This window comes from Gavialis gangeticus, unplaced genomic scaffold (assembly GCF_001723915.1).
Source record: "Gavialis gangeticus isolate Ggan-Ray unplaced genomic scaffold, GavGan_comp1, whole genome shotgun sequence".
In the NCBI taxonomy this organism is placed as follows: Eukaryota; Metazoa; Chordata; order Crocodylia; family Gavialidae; genus Gavialis; species Gavialis gangeticus.
Window position 1 is genome coordinate 21399823 of NW_017729001.1, and position 23185 is coordinate 21423007.

The following is a 23185-nucleotide window of genomic DNA, read 5'->3' on the forward strand; positions in this document are numbered from 1 at the left end:
TCAGCTGTGTTAGGATGCAATGCCTTCTCTAAAAAGATGATCAATTCAAACTAAACAAATCAGTGTTACATAAGTATTCAAGACTTACAACACTAATTTAAACAACTTCCTGTCTGGCTTCATTATTTTAATAAAAAATATGTTATAAAAAAAGTCACTCGCAAATGCAAATTTAGAGACTGACCCAAAATAAACCAGCGCTCCATCAAGCTAGCTTCCTGTTTCTATAGCATAAAAATATTTTAGGAAATATACTGCTAAAAGAGCAACTACCACATGCGAGCAAGTCTCTGGAACTTGACTGTTTAAGTAAATGGATCTCTAGGTTCTTATCTGGATACTTTGCGAAGTACACACAGAAGACATGTGAATAAATTATTTTTAAGTAATCCTCTTCTAAAAGAAAAATTGATCTAGAAGTGATGTAAAAAACCCCTTGATCTGATCCATACCTCCGGAGACTGAAGAGTGCCTCCCAGTGCTTCTCTGTCATGTTTTTAATTTGCTGCATCTCATCTACAACTAAGTACTTCCATCGCATCTTCATAAAGGCTTGGTGACCTTTAAACAGTTGTTTATAGGAGGTGATGCACACGTTAAAGCTGTTGGGTTCTGTCCACTCCTATAAAAAAAGTCCCCAAGGTAAACAGCAGCAGGATGGACACATGGGAGAATTTTAACAACCCCTACAACAAGCTGTGGTTTGGCAGCAACAGAAAGATACTGCACCTCTAACCATTTGTAAGTAAATCTTTGTCTTCAAATTATATTTGCCCCTGAAAAATAGTTAAGGCATCTCATGACTTGTTCAACACTGAGGTTACTCTGTCATTTCTCTGGGATTTTCAAAGCCCTTTTGTGGATTAGTGTCTCTTGATAAATGCGAGAGGTGCCTGTTACATTGTCGTTACCGATTTCTTGTTATATTATAACAGGAACATGCTGCACAGAGTTGCTAATGCAAGCAGTGATCTAGTCGGACATTAGATTCAGGTAAAAGTCTCACTGCTAAAACTATAAAGATGGCAGTGAAAACACTGCGGAATACAGTACCTGTCTCTTGGCTCTAAGTTCTCTTTGGCTCCCGAAGTACAAAAGAATTTTCAACCCAGGGCACCAGCGTTTCAGCTCAAGCTCCCATTTCAATATGTTACAACTCCGTACAACAACAAGATGAGGACCCCAATTACCTACAGAAGGAAAACCACTGCAGGTGACAATACCAACATACTGAGAAACACCGAAACTCATGTTCTCCCATGTATTTTTAATAATGAATTCGGTACATTCAGTCCTTAACTTAACAGCAGAAGGGAGACCATACTAATCCTGATAACAAGACTAACAGCAAGAGTTAACTAGTCTGAACACAAAGGTATCATTTAGGTTGGCAATCGTACAATTACAACTATTTATGAATGACTCTGAAGTGAACAGAGTCCCGTGTTCATTACACAATATGAGGAATTCTTTTTTTATGATATTAAACTGAAAATTTAACAAATAACTAAACTGGTCTCTGCAAGCGACACAAAGGGAACAGCAGGCTGATCAGGGAGCTGCCAAATGGTATAGCTAGAACATGAAGCAACTGAGTCCTAAATTTCAATCTAAATAGGTTTTTACTAACATAATCCTTCTTCTCCATCTGTTAAGTCTGATTTTACTTAACTAAAACAAAGACTATGAAGCAAATCTGACACTCTCCGTCTCCCTCTCACTTTGTCTAGTGCATATTAATTTCCTGGCTCCTGTCTAGCTTCTAATGCTGCTAGCAGCTGATTCTTATCTCCCACCACAGCATGTCCTGTGAGCCAACTCCCCTTTCCACCAGAAGCCAGCCTACCAAAGCCACCTAAAACACAGTTAAGTGGCACTGCTAACTGCCAGAACACTTAAGTGTGCTCCCCCTACAGCCCCAAACTGTTTTCATATAGGATTTGGCAAACACACATACACACACACCTGGAAAGATCCAGATCAGAACTGCACAAGGATCCTCTGGCATGTCTAGGGAATGTGTTCAGCATGCTAGATGCTGTCTTTGGGGGCTTGCACATGTGTTACAAGGCACCATGCAGCTACCCTGTGTCTGTATTAAGTTTCAGAACTAGAAGCCTGAGCACAGATGCAGACTGAACTTACCTTCATTGCAAGCCAAGTGTGCAAAGAAGGCAATGACTTGCACAGTTTTCCCAAGCCCAGCTTCATCTGCCAGAATACCATTTAGATTCTTCTTATATAGCTTTGCTAACCAGTCCAGCCCAATCTTCTGATACTCTCTGAGAGTCCCATACAACAGGGACGGAGTATTATATTTTACCTGGAGCAAAAGAATATATGCATATATGTTTCTACTTTTGATTAAAGCTTAGCATGCAACTAAGTGTAAGGAAGCAAGCACAAAATGTTTCCTATTGTGATTTGCTAATTATAAAAAACATTTGATTATTAACTGGTTGTTAAGAAATATAATCTAGATAACATCACATACCAGGGTGACATTGAGGAATGTCATCCTTGATTCTTGAGGAAACAAGCAATGTTAGCTTGGTACTTCAAGTATTCTTCTGAAGCTAAATTCTTTAAATAATGCAAATACAAGCTCAACTGAAAATGATTTTTACCGCTGTTGTGATCCTCGCGCTGCCTTTAGGTAACAGCACTTCTGCAGCACCAGCAACTTCTGCTATGTCTCTTGCATGTTTCTTTGGAGGACTTGATCTCTCTATCCCCTTATACTGATCAATGCTGAGAAGCGAGTCTATGAGGACCACTTCCTTCTGAGGGCTCTCCCTGTCAGCTGCGTGGTCTTCCATTTCTACAGCACACAATACACAAATTATTACTAGGGATATACCAAAATCATGATTTCATGATTTTTAAGGAAACTGCGAAATCAGACATTTTTCACAAAAAATCAGAGAAATCTGTGAACAAAAAGCCTGCAAAAAAAGCCGGGGAAAACAAGACTACGTAAAAATAAAAAGGTTTTACTATCTTTCCCCCTTGGCTGGGATGGGGGACTGGGGGGAGGGGAGGAGCATGGCCTAGCCAGGGCAGCATGGCCCAGCTGGTAGACAGCGGGGCAGTGGTGGCCCATCCCTGCACCCATGCATGCCCAAAGAGGGGCAGGGGGAGCAGGGCTAGTTCAGAAGCAGCAGAGCCAGGACAAGACGGAAAATGCAGCCTGACTGGGGAGCAGCAGGGAGGCAAGCGGCATGTCCTCATGCTGGGATGGGACAGGGCTTATGTTTCATAGATATTAGACATTAGGGCTGGAACCTTAATTCAGCTGAAGGTCATTTCCCACCCATGCAGACCAGAGCCAGGTGGCGAGCAAGGCCGGGCAGGGCTAGGGGGCAGTAGCAGCCCAGGTGTCTGTTAGCCACCCCAGCCAGAGGTGTGGGGGCACAGCCATAATCTGCCTGAAAAACTGGAGCCCAGGGCCACAGCAAGCCCACAAAATTTGACCCTGGGCTCCACGACTTGAGTAGTTTCACAAGATAACTAAGGCATCTAATTCCTATTTAGGTTATTAACTTGTTGAATGTTTCGATTGTTTTCTGTTTAGCCACCTAGAATGAAAAGCAAGTTGAGCTCAAAAATAGGTTCTGAATGTTTACATCATAGGGCTATCAGAACAGAAACGAGCTTTTATAATCCTGCTAAGAAATCCTCAGAAATTTTTCAGTATTTCAGAACAAATGGTCCTGTGACAAATGATGCAATATACAATAAAAAGTTACTCCCTGAATTTAACAGTGTACTTCCAGCTTTTTTACAATGCCACTGTAGTTCACAAGAGCCTCTCAAACATTAAATTAAATGTATCCTTACAATATCCACAAAGCAGGAAAAGATTATTCTCCTGTTATACATTGGGAACTGATAGGCAGAGAAATTAAATGTCTTTTGCAAAATCACCTAGAAAATATTTAGCATTACCAAAGGTGGCACCCAAATCTCCTAAGCCCATTTTCTGGGTCCTGGATCACAAAACCTTTCTACCTTATGAGACCATATGGTCGCATTCAGAAGCCAGTACTGTACTTTTCATTTGTTTCAGATGGACCTTTATATCTGGTTTCTCAGAATATGAACCATCTTGATAACTGGAATCCAATTTTATAAATAAAATCAATTTACCTTCTTCACTAGTATCCTCTTCATTGTCAGGCTTAGGCTGGGGCCAGTGAAAATTCTCTGCAAAGGCACCTTCATACATCTTTACTAAGTCATCCAAAGGCAATTCAGCTGAAGGTCATTGAATATATACAAAGTTATTACCCATAACAACTAGTAACAGTCCATATTGTTGCTTTACAAGTATCAAAGTATCTCTGATTGCTATGTTAGACATACATACACAATCTGCAGTTCATAACGACCATAGCTGAAAGGATAGCAACTATTTTAAGTAATTATTGAAGACCTGGGGTTTGGAGGACATTAGCCTTTACCTTTGGACACCTGAGTTTAAATCTGATTAAAAAGGGTAAATGACAAGAGCTCAGCTTTTTTTTTTAATCACCATCCAAATCCGCCATACACTCTATTAGTTAAAGCTCAGGGGAAGCATGGCACTGAAACAGTGAAGCAGTCCCTGCTAGTTATTCTGAACAGTAGGTACATGCTCTGTAAAAGCAACCTTTGTAAAGGCCCTTGTCCTTTTGACTGGTCAGTAGCCCCTTATATAAGCTAAAAATGGCTCAAATCTGCTGAATTTCAGACATGCTACAAAGCTCTTCTCCTTGAGCAAGCAGCAGCTGATGGAGGGCCACAGCAGTTGAAGGTGATGGTTCTAGCAAACTGGAAGAGGTGACAGAAGGTTTAAAGCAGCACTGGTTGTGTAAGTGATGTTTCATCCACCTTCCTGCAGGTCTTGTGTTCTGAACATATAGCAAGGGCACCTACAGCTCTGCTTGGAAACTTTTGATGCTGGGCCTATCTATAGGAACAACATCTAACTAAAGAGTCACTCACACAGGGCACATCTATACACGATGTTACGGTGATATAGCGTCAGCAGGCACAGTGACACTGCAGCTACGTTGCTGTAGCAACACGCTTCCTCGGTATAGCGCATCACTACAGCGATACAGGTAAAAATAAAAATAACTGTGCACCAGCAGCACAGCACAGTAATGGCTGTTACTGCACCGTCATTTAGTACTTCAAAAAGGTACTAGTAAGGAAGGTACTCCAAAAGGAAGTACTAAATAATGACGCAGAAACAACAGTGCCATAAGGGCACGTGTAGAAATACCCACACTGGCACTTTTGCCCCCAGACCAATTATGTAAGAATGAGCTAACTAAATACAAACATTCCTCAAAGTTCAATAATTTAGCCCCTAAAATTACGAAATAATAAGAAAGCACACACCAAACAAAAAGCCTCCTTAAAGAAATACCAAGTCGAACAAACTTGAAAGCTGAATGTACTGATAGGAGAAGCTTTCTTTTGCTAATAGCTATTATTTACAAAGACAAGGCAACAGAATTGCTACATATTTTCATATATTATGGCACTAGGTTCAAACCTGTGTTCAAACCCCACATGCATACCTTCTTTGGCTAGGTTAGACAATTCAGTTTGATGGTTTATATTTCCTTCTTTAGCCTCTTGCTCTGCAATCGTTTCCTCTTCATCTTCAACTAAAATCAAAACACAATAAAGTATGGTTGCATACATAATAGGTCTGCAAACTCAAACATGCTTCAGATCTTTTTTCCAAGTAACAGGCACGCAAAGTCAAAGGGATATTTTAGAAGAAGCAAAACATTAGAAAATTGGTCTTACAATCATGGAATCATAGAAAATTAGGGTTGGAAGGGATCTCAGATGGTCATCAAGTCCAAACCGCCTGCTCAAAGCAGGACCAGCCCCAGCTAGACCAAGGCTTCATCTACCGTGGTCTTAAAAACTTCCAATGGTGGAGAGTCCACAACCTCTCTGGGTAACCTGTTTCCATGTTTTACTACTCTCCTAATGAAAAAATTCTTCCTAATATTTAACCTAAACCTCCCTCGCTGCAACTTGAGACCATTTCCAATTGCCTACCCTGGAAATCTTCAAGAGGAGACTGAACGGTCACCTTGCTGGGGTCACCTGACTCCCAGTTGCCTGTCTAACCTAGTGCAGGGGGGCTGGACCCGATGATCCCTCGGGATCCCCCCAGCCTTGCAATCTATGAATCGCTCCTTGTTCTGTCATGTGCCACCATGGAGAACACTCTAGTTCCATCCTCTTTGCAACCCCCGCCCCTTCAGGTCGTTGAAGGCTACTATTAAATCCCTTCTTAATCTTCTCTTGACTAAATAAGCCCACAGTTCCCTCAGCCTCTCCTCATAAGACATGTGACCCAGCCCCCTCACCATTTTTGCTGCCCTCGGCTGGACTCACTCCAATTTGTCCGCATGCTTTCTGTAGCGGGGGGCCTAAAACTGATGTGGCCTCACCTGTGCTGAACAGAAGGGAATAATCACTTCCCTTGGTCTGCTGGCAACACACCTACCAATGCAGTAGGCTGTTAGTCTTTTTGGGAACAAGGGCACACCGCTGGCTCATATGCAGCTTATTGTCTACAGTAACCGCCAGGTCCTTTTCTGCAGAGCTGCTGCCCAACCAGTCAGTCCCCAGCCTGTACCAGTGCATGCAACTGTTCTGTCCTAAGTGCAGGGCCTTGCACTTGTCCATGTTGAACCTCATGAGATTGGAGTGTGGGCCAAAAGCAATTTGTCTAGGTCACTCTGAATCCTAGCCCTGTCCCTCCAGCATATCTACTACCTGCCCCCCCCAGCTTGGTGTCATCTGAAAACTTGATGAAGGTGCACTCTATGCCATCTTCCAAGTCACTGATGAAGACACTAAACAAAACTGGCCTCAGGACCGACCTCTGGGGTACTCGACTTGATACTGGCTGCCAACTAGACATCGAGCCACTGATTATTACCCTCTGAGCCTGATGCTTTAGCTAGTTTTCTATCCACCTTACAGTCCATTTATTCAGCCCGTTCTTCCTCAGCTTGTCTGCAAGACTGTTGTAGGAGACCGTATCAAAAGCCTTGCTAAAGTCAAGGTATACCACCATCCACTGGTGGAAATAGATTCCTTGAGGATCTGCTCCATGTCTTTTCTCAATTAAACTGCTGAATCCTATACCTTTGTGGCATGGAGTACAGCACGTACAGCCAGGATCCAGTGAGTTGTTCAGTGTGGTTTATATGTAAACTTACAAATGTTATTTCATTCTTGAGGTACAAACGAACAGCCCAAGCAATTTGTATTTTAACTAGGAGAGGAAAATCAAAGAAGCTAATACAACAAATTCCTATTCCTCTCTTTCCTCCATCTCTGTTAGGACTTCTAATGAAGCCTTGGCAACAAAATTTTATACAAGCACCTCACCTCATACTGGCTCTTTAATTTTTAAGAATTGAGTGAACTTGGTATTTTGTGAAAAATCACCAGGTACGTGGAGCAGCAGATCGACGACCAGTGGTTTAATATTTTTTATGTATAAACCATATGCACATTTCCCAAGTATACCACATACGATATGAAATTTTGAAAAGCAACTAACCTTCCTCATCAGTCAAGGATGTGCTTGCTTTTCTTTTCCTTCCAGGTGACAACAAATCCTAGCATCAAATAATTAAAATGTTTTAAATCCAGAGAATAAAAACACCAGATATCCTTTAAAGAAGCTGCAAACCATGCTAGCAGTATCATGATCTATCTTCTTCCCTCCTTTAACTTTCAGCACCACCATTAAATTGGAGAGTAGACCAAAGTCCATCCAATAAGTTCAGTACATCAGCATCTCATTGGGACTCTGTGCCAATGCAAGGGTTTACTTGCAGAGATCACTCTGCAAGATGAGGACCCATATATTCAAAGGGGTAAATCACTGCTCTTTCACAAAAGCTGTGAGCTCAAGGACAGTAAGAACAATCTAGTATGATCTTCTGTATGTCACAGGAGTCCCTCTACTGAGTAAAATGACTAGTGTTTCAGTCTGCAAGAAACTAAACTATAAGCCACATGCAGGAAATAGGAAGGGAAGTAGGAGAATGAGGCCTGCAATAACTAGGATTTACTTAGGTGAGATATGCCCAGATCATCTCAACCGGCAAATGTCATGAACTGAAGAACAAACTAAGCAATCCTCAAACTTCCTGCCAAACTGACCAGGGGAAACTCTTCATTGACCACCAACCTGAGAATTGTCAGATAATCCTGAGCATGTGAGCAAGGTATCTCACAGAGACATCTAGAAACAGACTTCTCTGCATCACCACCTTTGAGCACTGATCTACCCAGATCTGGTATCCCATCTTCCATTATGAGAAGGTTAGGACAGTACAGGCAATCTTACTCTCAAGGTCCAGGAGGAAGGGAGAGAGTACAAAGGGGAACTTAGTTTGCAGATTACTTGGCCAAAAGGGACCACCATGACCAGAAGCCTGATTTCCTGGATTAAAATACTCCTTTTTAAAAAAGTCATCAGATCGTGTTTAGAGACTTCACAATAATTCAGCTCTGCTACTAGTAAAATGTTCCAATGTGCAATTACCTTCACAGCTAGGAAAGTGCATCTTATTTTACTGAACCTCTGTAACTCCAACTTCCATTGCTTTGCTTTTGTCAGGAAAGTTGAAACCCCTTCTACTGCAATTAGATGTCTTTGACATAAGCAATCACTTATACACAGTGATCAAGTCACCTCTCAATTTTCTCTTTGATAAGCTGAGTTTTTTCACCTCATAAGGCTTGGATCATATGTATTCTCTTATATCTGGCTATATTAAAACACATTTTCTTGGACTATTACTAATGAATAAGGTGAGTCAGAGTACTCTTTAAGAGTAACTTCTCCTTACCATTAATTTCTACCCCACCAGCGAACGTGTTTGTAAACCCTACCAGCAAATATTTTTTGACTTAATGATCCAAGTAGAGCGTCAACCACTAATAAATACGTCTTTCTTTTTTAAACACTAGAACAACTGTTTCAGATCCTCTGCAGTTTTCTATTAACTCACATTTTAAAAAGAATTTTATCATTTCCAGGCATAAACAGAAATCAGTATTGAATTAAATATGTATGGTTCCTAAAGTGTGCTATTTGTCCCCTGATGACAAACTGTTTATGACCAGAAACCCAGCATTAACTTCCAGAATATATTTTACATTGATTTGTCTGCAACTTCGAAGAGCGGCTTTCATGTTTATTTGAATCTGATTAAAAACTTTGTATTAAATAAAGGCAGGCAAATTATGAAGAACTATGAAGCACTTTTTTAAGCAGCAGAAATAACTTACCATCTCATTTTCCTTTTCCAATGAAATAGCTTCTGCAAACTTTACACCTTTATCTGAAAAGATATTACACTTTAAGCACCCAACAACTGTTCTATATTCACCCATCAGCAAGTCTATATTCTTATGCTAATATTTAATTTAAATCAAAAGCAGCAAAATCCAACTGGTTGGATTTATGAATCAGTTCTTAACATTGGATAGATTTCACTGTCAAAAAGATGAGACCCGTTTTTATAGTAAATGGATGGAATGATGCAAACTCTGAGGAGCAGGTTATGAACGTATACCAGAATGCTAATTAAATGAAGCGTAGTTACCTTTCTTTGATTTTTTCTTTAAATTCAAAGCTTTTTTCCTTTTCTCTTGGAATTCAATCTGCAATTTTATTTCAACCACCTAAAAGGTAAAGCAACAAAAGCTGATGGACCATTGCAATTTCAAAATTAAAATGGTTAGACTTTTACAAACAATCTTGCCTATATAAATAAAAAAAAAAAAATCAAGAGTTTACCTGTTCAATGTTAGACCAGAAGTATTCTATTTCTCTAGCAATTGAAGCCGCAATGCGTCTCAGTTTGTTTTGTTCCTCTCTTTTGGCTCTCTCTGCATTGAGCTTCTTTTCCTCATGGTAGCGAGCCACAGTTCTCACCATCTAATAAAACCATCAGATAATCAGTGCATGCCTTCATTCGTTTTAAGTACCTTTCAGCATCTTTGGTTCTTGTTTCACTTTTCTATTATGAGTGGAGGTAAACAGGTTCTTCCTTCTCTGTACCATTCGTCATTTATCAACTGCATTCAGGTTTCCTCTTATTGGTCTTATCATTAAATTAAAGAGCTACAATTTTTTTGACTTTTTCCTCATATGCTTTCATTTCCATGCCTATTTCTAGAACTCTTTGATTTCTGCTATATCTTTTCTGAGATGGGTATAACACAACATGTTTGCATGCAGCAGTTCCAGTAGAAGAATGCTCTTTACATACTGTTGGATGGAAGGAGTAGCTGACAAAATAAACAAGTAATATGGCTGCAATTGCCAAAACTGCTGCAAGTCAGTATCCTAAATCTGTATTTGAGGCACCTGAATATACCCTTGAATTTTCAGGATGCTGAGAACCCAGCATTTTCCACTGAAGTCAATGTCTACCATTATGAAGTCAGGAGCAGACATTAGGTCCTCAGCACTTCTGAAATTCAGCATTTGACCTAAAGAATTAGCCCAGAGCTTCACATTTTGGTCAACCCCTCACATCTACTATAAGGATTTTACCAGAAATAGAGAATATGTTTCAACAGCAGATTCACACGAAGTACCTTCTTAGCAGTTGCCATCTTCCATTTTCTCTCTTGAGCAAAATCAGTTGCCATCCACTGCATTTCTTCCAGAAGATAATCCCAGTGAGATTTGGGTCTTGGGGCCTCCTGGAGTTTGGGCAATCGCCTCAAGGACCATAAGCCCTCCTTCCTCAACTCTGCTATTCGTTGATGGATCTGATTCTCCTTAAAAACCAAAGGGTGGAAAATATCAGGTAAATCTCATAAAGTTTAACGCTAGAACATGGGACATGTCTGGAACAAATCAAGCCTAGATATTGTATTGCAATGGTAAAATTAACAGATTAAAGGCAATTCTGTTTTAAGCAGAATTACAATAGGTGAAGCTGTATTTAACAAACTCCCCTGTTTAGCCAGATAAAAGCTGACAAAAGGGCACAGCAATCAGCTTACAAAACCAATGCAAACTATAATTAAACTAAATGTTTTGACTGAAATCAAGAGCTTTTCTTATCCAAAAAGTAATGTAATTGAGGATAAGACACCTACACTACACAAAACATTTAGCTTTTAAGAATAACAAGTCCTATTAAAGACTCAAAAAGGCATGGCTCAGATTTACTAGAAAAGTAATTTGGCCACCCACGCCAACACAACTGGTGAGCAGGACTGTTGACAATACCAAAAAAAATTGTGTTTGGCAACGGCAAGTGCTTCCATTAACAGTTTTGCTTTTAGCTTCCTTGGAAGTCCATAAAATAAGGACTAAATACCAAAAGAGGAGATACATACACATGCGCGCACACACCCAAAGAACCAAGAGGTCCATGTAGGAAAGCCCCTCTTTTCTGCCTGTTGCACCTTTTTATGTTCCCAAAGGAAAACAATCTTACCAGCTTTACTTGTTCAGCAAGCTTGTCTTGAGAGCTGTCTTGTGGTAACACTGCAGCATTCTGAGCTGGACTCTGCGTTTTAGGTGCTGCAGCTACTGCCAAGCCTGGAGGTTTTGATGCAATTGGAGACAGAGACTTGTTAGTTGCTGGCGATGTCCTGTTTGTTTGCACTGGGTACGCAGAAAGTGGTGCTGTGCCTGAGAGTGTTGCTGGTGCGATCGATGAGGTAGGCGGCAGCGAATTTACTGTAAGACGCTGGGAATTTTGGGCAGAATCTGCAGATGGTCGAGTCAGGGTCACAGTCTGTGCAAGAAAAGTACTTGTTAAGTGACTACCAAATGACATTTAACATCACATACTATGTAAATGTGCATTACAGGAGACTATCTTGGCCAAATGCTGACTCAGCTTTGATCCACTGACTACTTTTACCACAAATCAGGATTTTACTATTTTATTCAACAAAGTGTATCTAGATAAGCAACCTAGTTAACACTAGTTACACTGCAACCATTTCACGCCTTTCAGCTATCTGCAGGAAGAGATTGCCATTATAGTCTACTGGGGGTAGATTTTCACACCAGGCAAATTTTACATCCAGACATTTTGAACATCACGTACCTGTTGCTGTCCTGTAGCTTGCAGCTGGGATGCCTGTGTTGGTGTCTGTCCTTGTACATGAAGGGCTGGCTGCACCTGCTGCTGAAGCGGTGCTGGGACCTGGGCATGAGGCGCAGTAGTGATGGGTACATTTTGTGGCTGGATCTTCACTTGAATCTGGGGCTGAGATGGAGATTCAACAATCTGTGGTGGCTGCTGTGGAAGCTGCAATGCAGCTGGGAGAGATGTTATAGGGACGTTAGCAGGTTGCAGCCTCCCCGGCAGCTGAGGCGGAGGAGTGTGTAAACTTGCGGCATTCTGCACAGGAGGGCCTTTGGATGGGTCATACTGCTGCTGACTTTGTTTCTGTCCAGTGAGCTGTACAGCTTGAGGAGTGGGAGGCATTCCACCTACAAAGCAAGAGGAGATCCCACAGGAATTAATTTCATGGGCTAATGCTCCATGCTAATTTAACAGCATGTGGATTTTGACTCGTTACTTACTGTGCCACAAGACATCATCACTTTGAAAAATATCACATCACAATGACAAAAATAAGTCACCATCACAATGAACAGTACAATCCATCATGCACAGGAATACAACTAAATTTGTGAGCAGCACTACTACAAATAATATGTTATTGCTATTAAATTATCCTCTGAATTTCCTACATTTTTATGCACTAATGAGTTAGCTGGAGACAATCGTAAAATATCAGCACCACTAAGTCCTAACATATGCTGACTGATATTCACTGAGGATGCTGCACACTAACACATGTGTACCAAGAAGGACTGTCAGTGAACTGGCACCTTTAATGAAGGAAAAAACAATTTTTGTCATGGATGCTTCAAACTGGGAGATCTCCTCCTTTATTTATTTATTATTACAGACCTGCAGATTAGATTCAGAACTCCTGGACTAACAATTTGCATCAGTACCTGTGACGTATTTCCATGCCCACATGCACCTCTGGAGCCCGTCACTCAGCTCCTTAAACAATCCAGGCATTGCATACCAAGTATTAATTTACAGGGAGAAGTCTGTGGTGGAACTAGGATCTCAGAAGGCCAAGAGCCCAAGTTTCTAGTTCCATCACTAACATCTCCTTGTTAAATTAATTTGCAATTGGCATGTGGTGACACAGTACCTTGTGCCGTTGGCATTAGCTGTTGAAGAGGAACTCCTGAAGCCACACCTGGATGCTGAAAAACCATCCCATGACGGCCCACTTCAATTCGTGGTCTCTTAGACGAATCTGTGATATTCAAATTCCATTTATGGCAGGGTATAATGGAATGGGTTCAGTTTACAAAGCAAATCTACTACACATGATTTCAACATCAGCTCAGAAAGCTACAACTATACTAAGCATGTGTAGCATTGATGAAGTACATGCTCCAAGTCCCCTTAAAGGTGGCCAACTTGAAGTTTACTTCCCTCGGTCCAAGTAACACAGCTGGTAAATATTTTCATGCTTGCCAGATCCAATCCTACTTGTTGCAAGTGGGCTACAATGCATACAGCCCCCTCACAACAGATAGGCCAAAGTATCTGGCAACTGACAAAAACTCTGTTTCACGGGGTATGCAGTTGTGGTCTTTCTATTAATAGTTTGCTAGTAAAACTGAGTTCTGTTTAAGAGGAACATACATACCTGCTGGAGCAAGGGCCTGCTGTCTCTTAAAAGCTTCAATTTCTATGGTATTCACAGTCCCCGTTACTGGAGTCCCTGTATGTGTTTGCTATTGAGGAAAAAAAACAAACCACAAAAATTAAAGTTACATCTTCAATCACTCTTATAGCAACAGATAAATTATTTTGAAAACAAAGAACATCTAGCTGTACAATTAGCTCTTCAAACTGACCATATCATTCAAAAAAGTGTCAGCCATATGTACTGACAGTTTTCAAAAGCCCCTATAGCAGAGTTACATGGCATAACCCTGAGACCCTTCAGTTTCCCAGTATCACTTTATTAACTATGATGTGTGGGATATATTTTAGGAGTTGCAATACTAAGGAAACTGGGGGGCAGGGGGGAAATATACTTGGCTCGTTTTTCTGTGCTTCTTTTTCTATTAAAAAAATTCCATTTATGAGAGACTCTCCCCTCTAAGCCCAGTGACACCATCTTCTTAGTTCTGCAATGAAATCATAACTGTACAGAGATACATTACACAGGTGCTGCAATAAGCTGGCATGCCAAAAATGGAAAATTTTGCCTTCACTAAAGGCTTAAATAGAAGGGAGACTAGATTGGGACAGAGCAGTATTTATATCAGTCAGAGCAAGATGGTAAAGACATTTTAGTTGTGAAAGCTTTCAGCATTAGGAAGGCCTAATTTCCAGTCTGGATGTCAGATATTTGAGAAATGTCTGAATAAAATTAACTGCCATTCTGAAGACAAATAAGCTGACTTGCTGGTAGCCACCAACAACACTCTGGGCTTCAATAAGCTCCGGTGCTCAGCACGCCTCAGAACGAAGCCATAGTGACCTAGCTTTTCCACTTGGCCAGAAAAACTGCTCAAGGCCAAAATATGGAATAAATGCGCTTAAAGAAGATGCAAATAATAAGTCCATTTCCCTCCCACCTGGTCTTGCATTTGTTTTATTGAGGCTTGCAGCTGACTGCTAGAACAGTGGTTCCCAAACAGTGGGTCGCGACCCCAAATGGGGTTGCAGCATCAGCAGATGGGGTTGCAAGAGTGGGAGAGCTGTGGGTTGGGAGTGAGGGGCCATGCTGAGGAAATGGGACCATAAATGGGGTCATGCTGGTGAAAAGTTTGGGAAGTACTGTGCTAGAAGGTAATAGCACAGCTGGTGAAATGGATGTCAAGAAGTACAGTTATCAATTCTGGATTGTGAATCACGGTCATTCTTGAAAATCATTGCACATGCACAGACATGTCAGAACCTTTCCTTTTTCCTCGGGAGCCCAGACATCAATGTGATTATAAAACACCAGAGCCAGAAGGGCATTCTGCAGCATGAAACCACTATGGCTCTCATTCAGCAAGGTATTTAAGTCATCTCCATCAGAAAACTTTTGCTCAAATTTGGCAAGGGTTACAGCCTTTATCTAATCAAGGCCCAAACTTTTCCTTCAGTATTTTTCTATCTAATACTGTCATAAACAACAGATACTATAGTCAAGGCAAATCCTCATCAAATTTGAGAATCATACAGCAGAACTGGATACTGAGATTTTGAAGTAGAAAGAGCTATTATTTGCATGCACTTTGGGTCTCAGCTACTACACAGCACTACTGGTGAGAATTTACTGAAGCACAGGAGCATCTGTGGGGACAGACCTCATTTGTGCAAATTTCCGTGTTAGATTTTCAGGGCTTCCCCTACTATTAGCCACAATGCTACCAGCAAGTACTTTATTATAAGACTAAATATGAAATCAGTGATGTTGACCTAAACACAGCTCTAAACAGCTTTTATTTAAAAAATAAAATTATAGAAGGCCATGAAAATGAACTCATTTACCATTCTGATGCTCTCTATAGTCAAACTGCTTGTGATAGTGGCTTTTACTGCAAAGTAAGAGCTTTCCAAAATATGTATTCCAATGTAACACCTTTTGTGTAGTTAAATACATCAATACTGTTAACAGCAATTCCTCAAAGGAACATTTGCTAAGGCAATCCCCCTTTTTCCCCACCCAGCTCTTCTGAGAAGTCTTGCCACTTTAAATCGTAAGGAAATTAATACAACTCTACACTTAAACTGTTACTGAAAAACTAGCAAGCCAAAACCAAAGTGCCCCACTTCAGTGCCCCATTTCAGAGTACACTTCTGTAAAACAATTAGGTCTAACACATCCCATTGTGCCTTGGTACTGTAGGATGTATTCTGCTCTGTGTCACAATGCTAAAGTCTAATCAATAACTAGGAATAAGAAAATTCAGCCCCTTAATTTAAGTATTGACCTTTATGCCCATCATAACGATCTCTGTACAGAACCTTAAGATGTGACTGCAGTTTTAAGAATGTTTATGTAGCACAATGGAGCCCACAGAGAAGGAAGGCTGCTTGTTTCGCCAAAAAAAAGTGTCTAACTACTCTTATTTCCTTTTTTAATTTACTATTGTAATATTCAGTAAATTTCAGACCATGTTCAACTGAATGAAACTTTAAAAACAAATAACCTGGGGGCAGGCGCACAGAAGTTTCAATTCAAACACTTAACATTTTGCAAGGCACTGTCAAGTCAGAGGACGGAATGATTCCAAATAATGTGTTTAAATGAACAATATAAATTTCCTCTAAAATCTGAACAAAATTGATGATCATCTCCAGTTCAGATACTGCTTGCAGCAAGTGCCTTCCTAATCACTGATCTGAGCAGCTGTTTCCTTCAAATCTCAATTTAAGTTCCCCAGTCCCCCTTTTATTATTTATCACTTTCTCTCCAAATATGGATGACGCTGTGGCCTAGCTTTAGGCTCCACATCCATTTGGTTTAAAGTTTTTATTGATGTCTGTATTTGAATACTTCCAAGTTACCTGCATTATTTTAATTCGATTTAGAATGAATGCTCCTGAGAAGAAAGGCTATGAATTTATAGAAAGAGCAATTGTCAGCCACTGGCAAGAGAAAATAAATTGTCACTGTATATTCACTGAGATTAAGAAAAAACTCTGGGGTCATAAGGCTATTATGCAACATGTCCCCACTAACAATTTCATTTCTCTGTACTTATGTACTTAACATTGAATGACAAAATACGAGCAAAGAGAAGAGGTAAGGACTGGGATGGTACATAAGGTTTCTGCTAAGAGCTTGAGAGTTACATTCTTCCCAGGTTTTGTAAATTTTCCAAGTGCATTTAGCACTTTCACTTTTAGGTACCTTAGGTTCCTACCAAACCTATGGTGTCACTGCTATGGACGGAGCTCAGTGACAGCCACAATTACTATAAAATGTCAACCGTTATGTTGTTTCATAATTCATACATTTTAAGGTGTCATTGATCTCTGATTATGTGAAGAAACTTCCAAAGCCTATAGTTACTGGCCATACCAAAAAGCATTGGGAACAAACAACTCTTCACCAAATAAGTTATTTTTAAAGGCCTATTTTTAATTTATTCTTCATTTTAATTGTGGATATAGTTAATTCTGTCTTGCTTTTAAACCCCTTCTCCGAACCACAATGACACCTAACTGGGGGCTATACAAGCTAGGGTAGAAAAGGTTATGGAGTCCATCAAGTAAGTATCTCCTGAGCTTACGATGAATATTTTAGCTATAGAATCTGGACTCATTATGCTTTGTTAGCTAGTCATAAAATGATAGAACAGCCCGAAAGTTAAACAAGCCTGAAATACTTAGTGGAGGGGCAGTGTTGGACACAAACACTAGACTGCACATTACAAATGCGTCCCCTTTGCCCATATAAATAGTAATCTGTTTATCTTTACAGCATTTATTGTTTTTAAATATGTTCTTCAATGTTCCCCCACACAAAAGAAATAAGAGCATCTGTCTGACATGGGAACCATACAAGGGGGATAAGCACTTCTGTTTCTTTTTGCCAGCACTTATGAAAAAATCTCATAAAATTTGGGGTAAGATTTTATAGAAGTTGTAAAGTTTATGATGATCCATTTAAAGTGTTCTGGCAGGCAACTGAATTATAGAAAAATACTGCAAGGAAGGCAAATCCAATACATTCTGTAGCCATTTTCAAAAACCTTCAATGAATAAAGAAAAAAGAAAAAGAAATTTAGAAGAAATCCACAATTACAATGCCACAGACAAAGGAATCCAAACTACTGCTATGCAGAATGCACAAATGAACTAAATGCATTAGAGAAACAAAAGACATACAAACCAAAGTGAAAAACATTCAAGCTGAAAGTTAATGAAATAAGCCAGCAACTTTGAGACAAAGATTAAACTTCCTCAGTACTCCATAAACGCTGCACATTTTAAGATGTTAAAGTTTTTGTTTGTTCAGGGGAGGGGGGCGTTTAGTTTTTGCTATTGTTTTGTTTTAAGTAAAAGGGATGGGCTCTTGGGAAAATACTAATTCAGCTAAGAAATAGAAAATCTGAATGAAGAAAAAAAATCTGGGATGACACTACATTTTAGAACCATTGAAAAGTACCTGAAATGGTTGCTGCTGGGATGAAAAAGCAGCAGAAACATTTGGAGGAAGCTGGGTTGCTATAGCAACAGGAGTACCAGTCTGCCCATCCTTTCCTGTCACAACCTTTACCTGAGAGAAAATATTTTGGGAAAAAAAAGGGAGAATCATTTTCTTTTAAAAAGTTCTTAAAACTGATCAACACAATCATTTTGCATTGTACTGACGGCACCTCACTGAAGAGGGGATTATAACAAAATGACCATCAGTGCAGTTTGGTTTGAACACAGGCAATTTATCAAGTTCTGTTTCACTTTTAATAGCAGAACAGAGCGAGGGAAAAATATCCTTAGTGAACTCACCACTGGAAACCTTGTTTTAAATCCAGTTTCAGCTAAAGCGTGAGTTAAATTTAAACACTCTCAGTTCCTGATGGACAACAAAATAGCATGACAGACAGTCTGAACTTAAGAGAGCCCCAACATTTATTTAAGCAATGAGCATAGCCACCACTCTCTCTCCCCTATTAATCCCCAGGGTGATCAGCCTTTCTAGGCAAAGGATGAGGTGCATTGCTTTAGCAGGAGGTGATAAAGAGGTGGGGGAAATAAAAGAGAGGAAGACAAAAATACAAAGAAAGAACATACTCAAAAGGTGCCTTCATTTCCAAAAGTCATCTTAATTTGAAAAGTATTCAAAACCACTTCAGTGGCACAGGATGCAAAATCTTCCGACAGTTAAACATGATGAGCAACTTTCACAAGCAATTAGATTATGCATTAAAATACTTTATAAGGAGAGAAAAAAAACACTTAGAACCTCTTTGCATAGTTTAAACTGTGCCTTAAAGCTAAGAAAAGGTAAACTTGGAATCCTAAAAGATCTGGAATCAGGAGAAACAGGTCTTTAAACCAAGACACTGTCATAGTGCCCCAACTTCAGTGGGTCTAGGACAGTGTTTCTCAACCTTTTTTTTTTTTTTTTAATTGAAGGGAGAAATCAGAAAACACCAACTCTTAATTTTTACTCATTTTTGACTACAAAAAAATACTAGAGCAATTCTTCTGTTACAAAGAACTCAAAAAGCAGAATAGGTCAGAATGTTTTTTACACTAAGGATTCCTATTTGAAACCTCTGCGTTTATTGTGTGAATCATGTTTGCACACCTAATAATGTTAACATTGCGTGGCAACCTTGAAAGCATCTCAAGGCACCCCAAGGTAACCCAGCAGCCTGGTTGAGAATCACTGATCTAGGATAACTTACAATAGTGGAGAATCTGCCCATGAAACAGTACAGGGTTCAGGTTCTGTTCATTTCAGCAACCTTCAACATGCTTAATAACCGTTATAGTCTGAACTGCATTCCCTCTCCCATGTAAACTATTACTCAAAAGACAACGAAGAGGTTAGACTTCAAATGCTAGACATCAGGTTACAATTTTTAACCCATCTACAAATTCAAACCAAAGAGCTATCCATTAATGATGTTGCACTTAAAGGACTGATCAGCTTGCACGGGAGACACTGGTTTACAAGAGAAATTTGAAACAAAAACAAGTCTCTTTATAAAACAGATTTTTTAACATACCATAAGCTATGCACACATGATATATTTAAATAGGCATTTGTGAGTTCCAAGTTGTTCCAATAATGAAATCATATCCACTTGCCACCCAAGTGACAAGCTCTGCTCCAAACAGACACTGCTCAGGCCATGCAAACTGGAAAGCACGGATGCTACAAGTCAGGGTTAATATGCACTGGTACAACTGTGCAAGGGAAATTGTGCAGGGCCCGTTTCTGGCAAGCTTAGTTCAAACCATTTACCATCAAGACACAGTGAAGTCACATTCCAGAAATTAAAAAAGAACAATATTGAATTTGTACTCAGACTATGCATTTTTTAGCATCTGAATTGCAATAAAGGCACAGGTGAGGGTCTATGGCACCCACAGTAAATTGGTACGTTATACTGTGTTTCAAATACATTTCATGGGACACCACCTAAAACACTTCAACAGTTATTAAATTACTTTTATTTTAATGTTGATTAATATAATACTAGTATTTTACAGAATTATTGTATGGGTCCAAATTATATTCACAAAAGCCAAGTTCCAAGTTAAGGCAGATTCTAATCTTACGGAGGGTTTTTTCTCCTTATAGATATTATAGATAATATGTAATCATTTTAGAAGTTAACACATGTTCAGCAACTATTCTAAGTTTCTTTGGGTTCAGAGAGAGCTTAACCATTTTGTGTATGGGACATAAATACTGACACAAACACAGTCAGTGAGAACTCTTTTCCCCTCTATAGTTACCTCTGTTCATAAAAAACATGCTTCTGATTGCATGCTCAAACCAACCTGCAGTTCAAATTTCCATCCAGCAAAACTACAATTCTCTTAACAAACTTCATTTTTAAAAGTCTACTATACCTTCCTCAGTCAGAAATAAAATCTTATGTATTGCTAAGACAATCTAATACTTTGGTATCCAAAACCCACAATTTAATTTAGTGTTTTATTCATAATCATTAACCAACAGACTTCTTACCTCATCGTTGATGACTTCAGATTGTTCCTCTTCCTCCTCTTCCTCTAGATCCAAGTCATTTTGCCTCAGGTATGCTTGCAATGGTACACAATGTTTCTTTTTAAAAGCTAAGAAGTCCATCATATTCCCTTGCAGATGTTGCAAAAAAAATAGTTCAATCAAATATTCCTTAAAAGCCTCCTTCAGAACCTCCATCTGCTTGTGGTGATGGTCCAAACACTGCTTTCTCATCTGAGCAGTCTCTTGGTTGGCAGGAGGAATCTCCTCCAATTTTTTAGGTTGTTTTTTCACCGCTGTATTTACTGAAGGAGTCAGAGGAAGATTAGAGAGACTCTGCGGTACAGTGGCACGGGATGGACTTGTGGGAGGGGGTGGCGATGTTATTCCAAAAGCAGGCGATCCTCCAACTCCTGCTATTAATCCACCAGAAGTCCTATCGTATCCTATGGGTCGGCTCAACTGCTGCCCTTGAAGCACTTGCTGCTGCTGTTGCATGAGCTGCCCTTGGATAATGTTGCTGATCTGTGGTGGCAGGCTAGTAGTTGTAATATGACCTGGACTGGTCAAAGGCTGCATATTTGCTCCACTAGCTACAGGACTCTGAGGTCCAAGATGGTGAATGGTGCCACCGGTCTGTGAATGAGGCTGTGAAAGCCTGCGTTCTCTTACTGTAGCTGGTGCTCCAGAAGAGGGAAGCTGCACTTGTGCTGTAGCTCCTTGAGCGATCTGTGCAATCCCTGACCCTTCTTGATACACAAAGTGTCCACCGTTCGATGGGCTCAGACTGATCTGTCTCACTAGGACACTGGCATCTACAAACCCTCTCGTAGGACTTTGGCTGCACATACCCAAGCCAGGACCAGGTGTGCCTGCCCGAACGTTTGGTATCGACTGCACCGGCACAGGGCTGGGCTGCGTAGGACTTTGAGACTGGACCTGCTGGGGCAACGGTGAAGTAACTTGAATGTACGATGGAGACCCATGGTCAAACCTCCTTGTCTGAGGGCTGAACTGAAAACTCGGTGATGTCGGATTCGGGATCGGCAAGGGCGTTAGTGTGATCTGCTGGTTTCCTGAAGCCACAGGTCCAACATTCTGCAGCGTGATGTTTACATTCTGCCCAGCCACCGGGCTTCTGCTCATGATAAACTGCTGTATTTGGTAACTGGGCGACTGTGGCGCGGACGGGCTGGCGGAAGGAGCGAACGAAGCTGCAGGGGACTGGGGTAGGTTTGTCTGCTGCTCTTCTCCCTCGCTGCCTGTGAAGGACCTGGACCTCTGGAGCTGGCGCTGAGCATTCTGGGGACCGCTGCCATGGTGCATGATCACCTTTTAGTTTTTCCAAGTCAATTCTAAAGAAACACAAAACAGCACAAGTTTAGCCAAGGGAAATGCATGTTTTTTGACAACTGGTCAAAACATGAGTAGGGACTTATCATCGCTCTGCCTTTATAATTCACTACAATCCCTGCTGACAAAGTGAGCTGCTGCTTATAAAAGCTTACGCAACTTCACTCTCCCTTCAACCTGACTTCACACCAACCTGACTACCTCTCTACAAATAACCCTTCAGGCAATTATTCAAATTATGGAAACACCACGAACGTATTATTCAAATGTCTTCTAGGCCTGGGCAGGCCGCAAAACACTGTTGAACAACCTACAGGGTAAAACATTTCTTCTCCTGATTAAACTTGGAAGAAACCAAAGACTCCATCCCTGCTGCACCTACCACATCCACAAATGGATCCTATCCGTCGTGGATGATGTCAAACGTCTGCGGACCAAGTGTCTGCGGACAAGGTCAAATGTCTGTGGGCCAAGTGTCCATTTGTGGATGATACCAAATGTCTGCGGACCAAGTGCCTGTTTGTGGATACTTTTAAACTTTTGTGGACGTATCCAAACTTGTGTGACATTTCAGCAATGCTGCTCACATTTAATACTTGTTTCCCTGTCCCATACCCACCCAGATGGAGAGCCATGGTGAAAAAAAAAGGATGTCACCAGGACAGTTCGGTGAGAAAATGACATGCGTGTCACGTTAAAAGAAAGACGCTTCCGACGATTCCTGCAACCGTTGCGAGCGGAGCCCGAGCCTAAGCCTCTCCCGCAAGTGCCCTCCTGCGCCGGGGGGCTGGCAGCCACCGAGGGGCCCGCGCCATGGGAGAGGAGTCGGTCACTTCAGGCTCGGGAAGTGACAATCTAGCCCAGCCCGGGGGAGAGACCCGCATTTAGCGACGGCATCTAACTCCGACCCCCGCTACAGGCAGGACGGTCCCCGCGGGGCTCGCCGGGGCCCACCGCCTTTATGTTTCGTGAGGGGGCAACTTCTCCGCTGGGACCGCGACCCCCGCGCCGCGGCCAGGGGAGGGGAGGGGAGGGGAGGGGCGCGCGGGCCAGCGGATGCGGA

The 23185-nt window shown here is 40.9% G+C and overlaps 1 protein-coding gene across 13 annotated transcripts in view; it reads right to left on the minus strand.

Moving 5' to 3' along the window:
• The window catches only part of EP400 (E1A binding protein p400), a 71553-nt gene that overhangs the window by 48161 nt on the left and 207 nt on the right, over window positions 1-23185 (minus strand). For 9 of the 13 annotated variants that reach the window (XM_019507044.1, XM_019507042.1, XM_019507034.1 and 6 more), the window contains exons 2-18: window positions 20773-22124; window positions 18232-18342; window positions 13762-13849; window positions 13255-13362; window positions 12123-12511; window positions 11502-11804; window positions 10648-10833; window positions 9842-9982; window positions 9648-9726; window positions 9331-9383; window positions 7589-7646; window positions 5571-5660; window positions 4150-4257; window positions 2628-2821; window positions 2146-2323; window positions 1054-1190; window positions 453-622 (exon numbers count right to left, since the gene is read on the minus strand). In XM_019507044.1, coding sequence (XP_019362589.1) covers window positions 453-622; window positions 1054-1190; window positions 2146-2323; window positions 2628-2821; window positions 4150-4257; window positions 5571-5660; window positions 7589-7646; window positions 9331-9383; window positions 9648-9726; window positions 9842-9982; window positions 10648-10833; window positions 11502-11804; window positions 12123-12511; window positions 13255-13362; window positions 13762-13849; window positions 18232-18342; window positions 20773-22095 — 3716 coding nt within the window. In that variant the 5' untranslated portion in view covers window positions 22096-22124. The remainder of the gene's footprint in view (window positions 1-452; window positions 623-1053; window positions 1191-2145; window positions 2324-2627; window positions 2822-4149; window positions 4258-5570; window positions 5661-7588; window positions 7647-9330; window positions 9384-9647; window positions 9727-9841; window positions 9983-10647; window positions 10834-11501; window positions 11805-12122; window positions 12512-13254; window positions 13363-13761; window positions 13850-18231; window positions 18343-20772; window positions 22125-23185) is intronic. The other 4 variants (XM_019507043.1, XM_019507040.1, XM_019507045.1 and 1 more) reach the window with 2 other exon arrangements.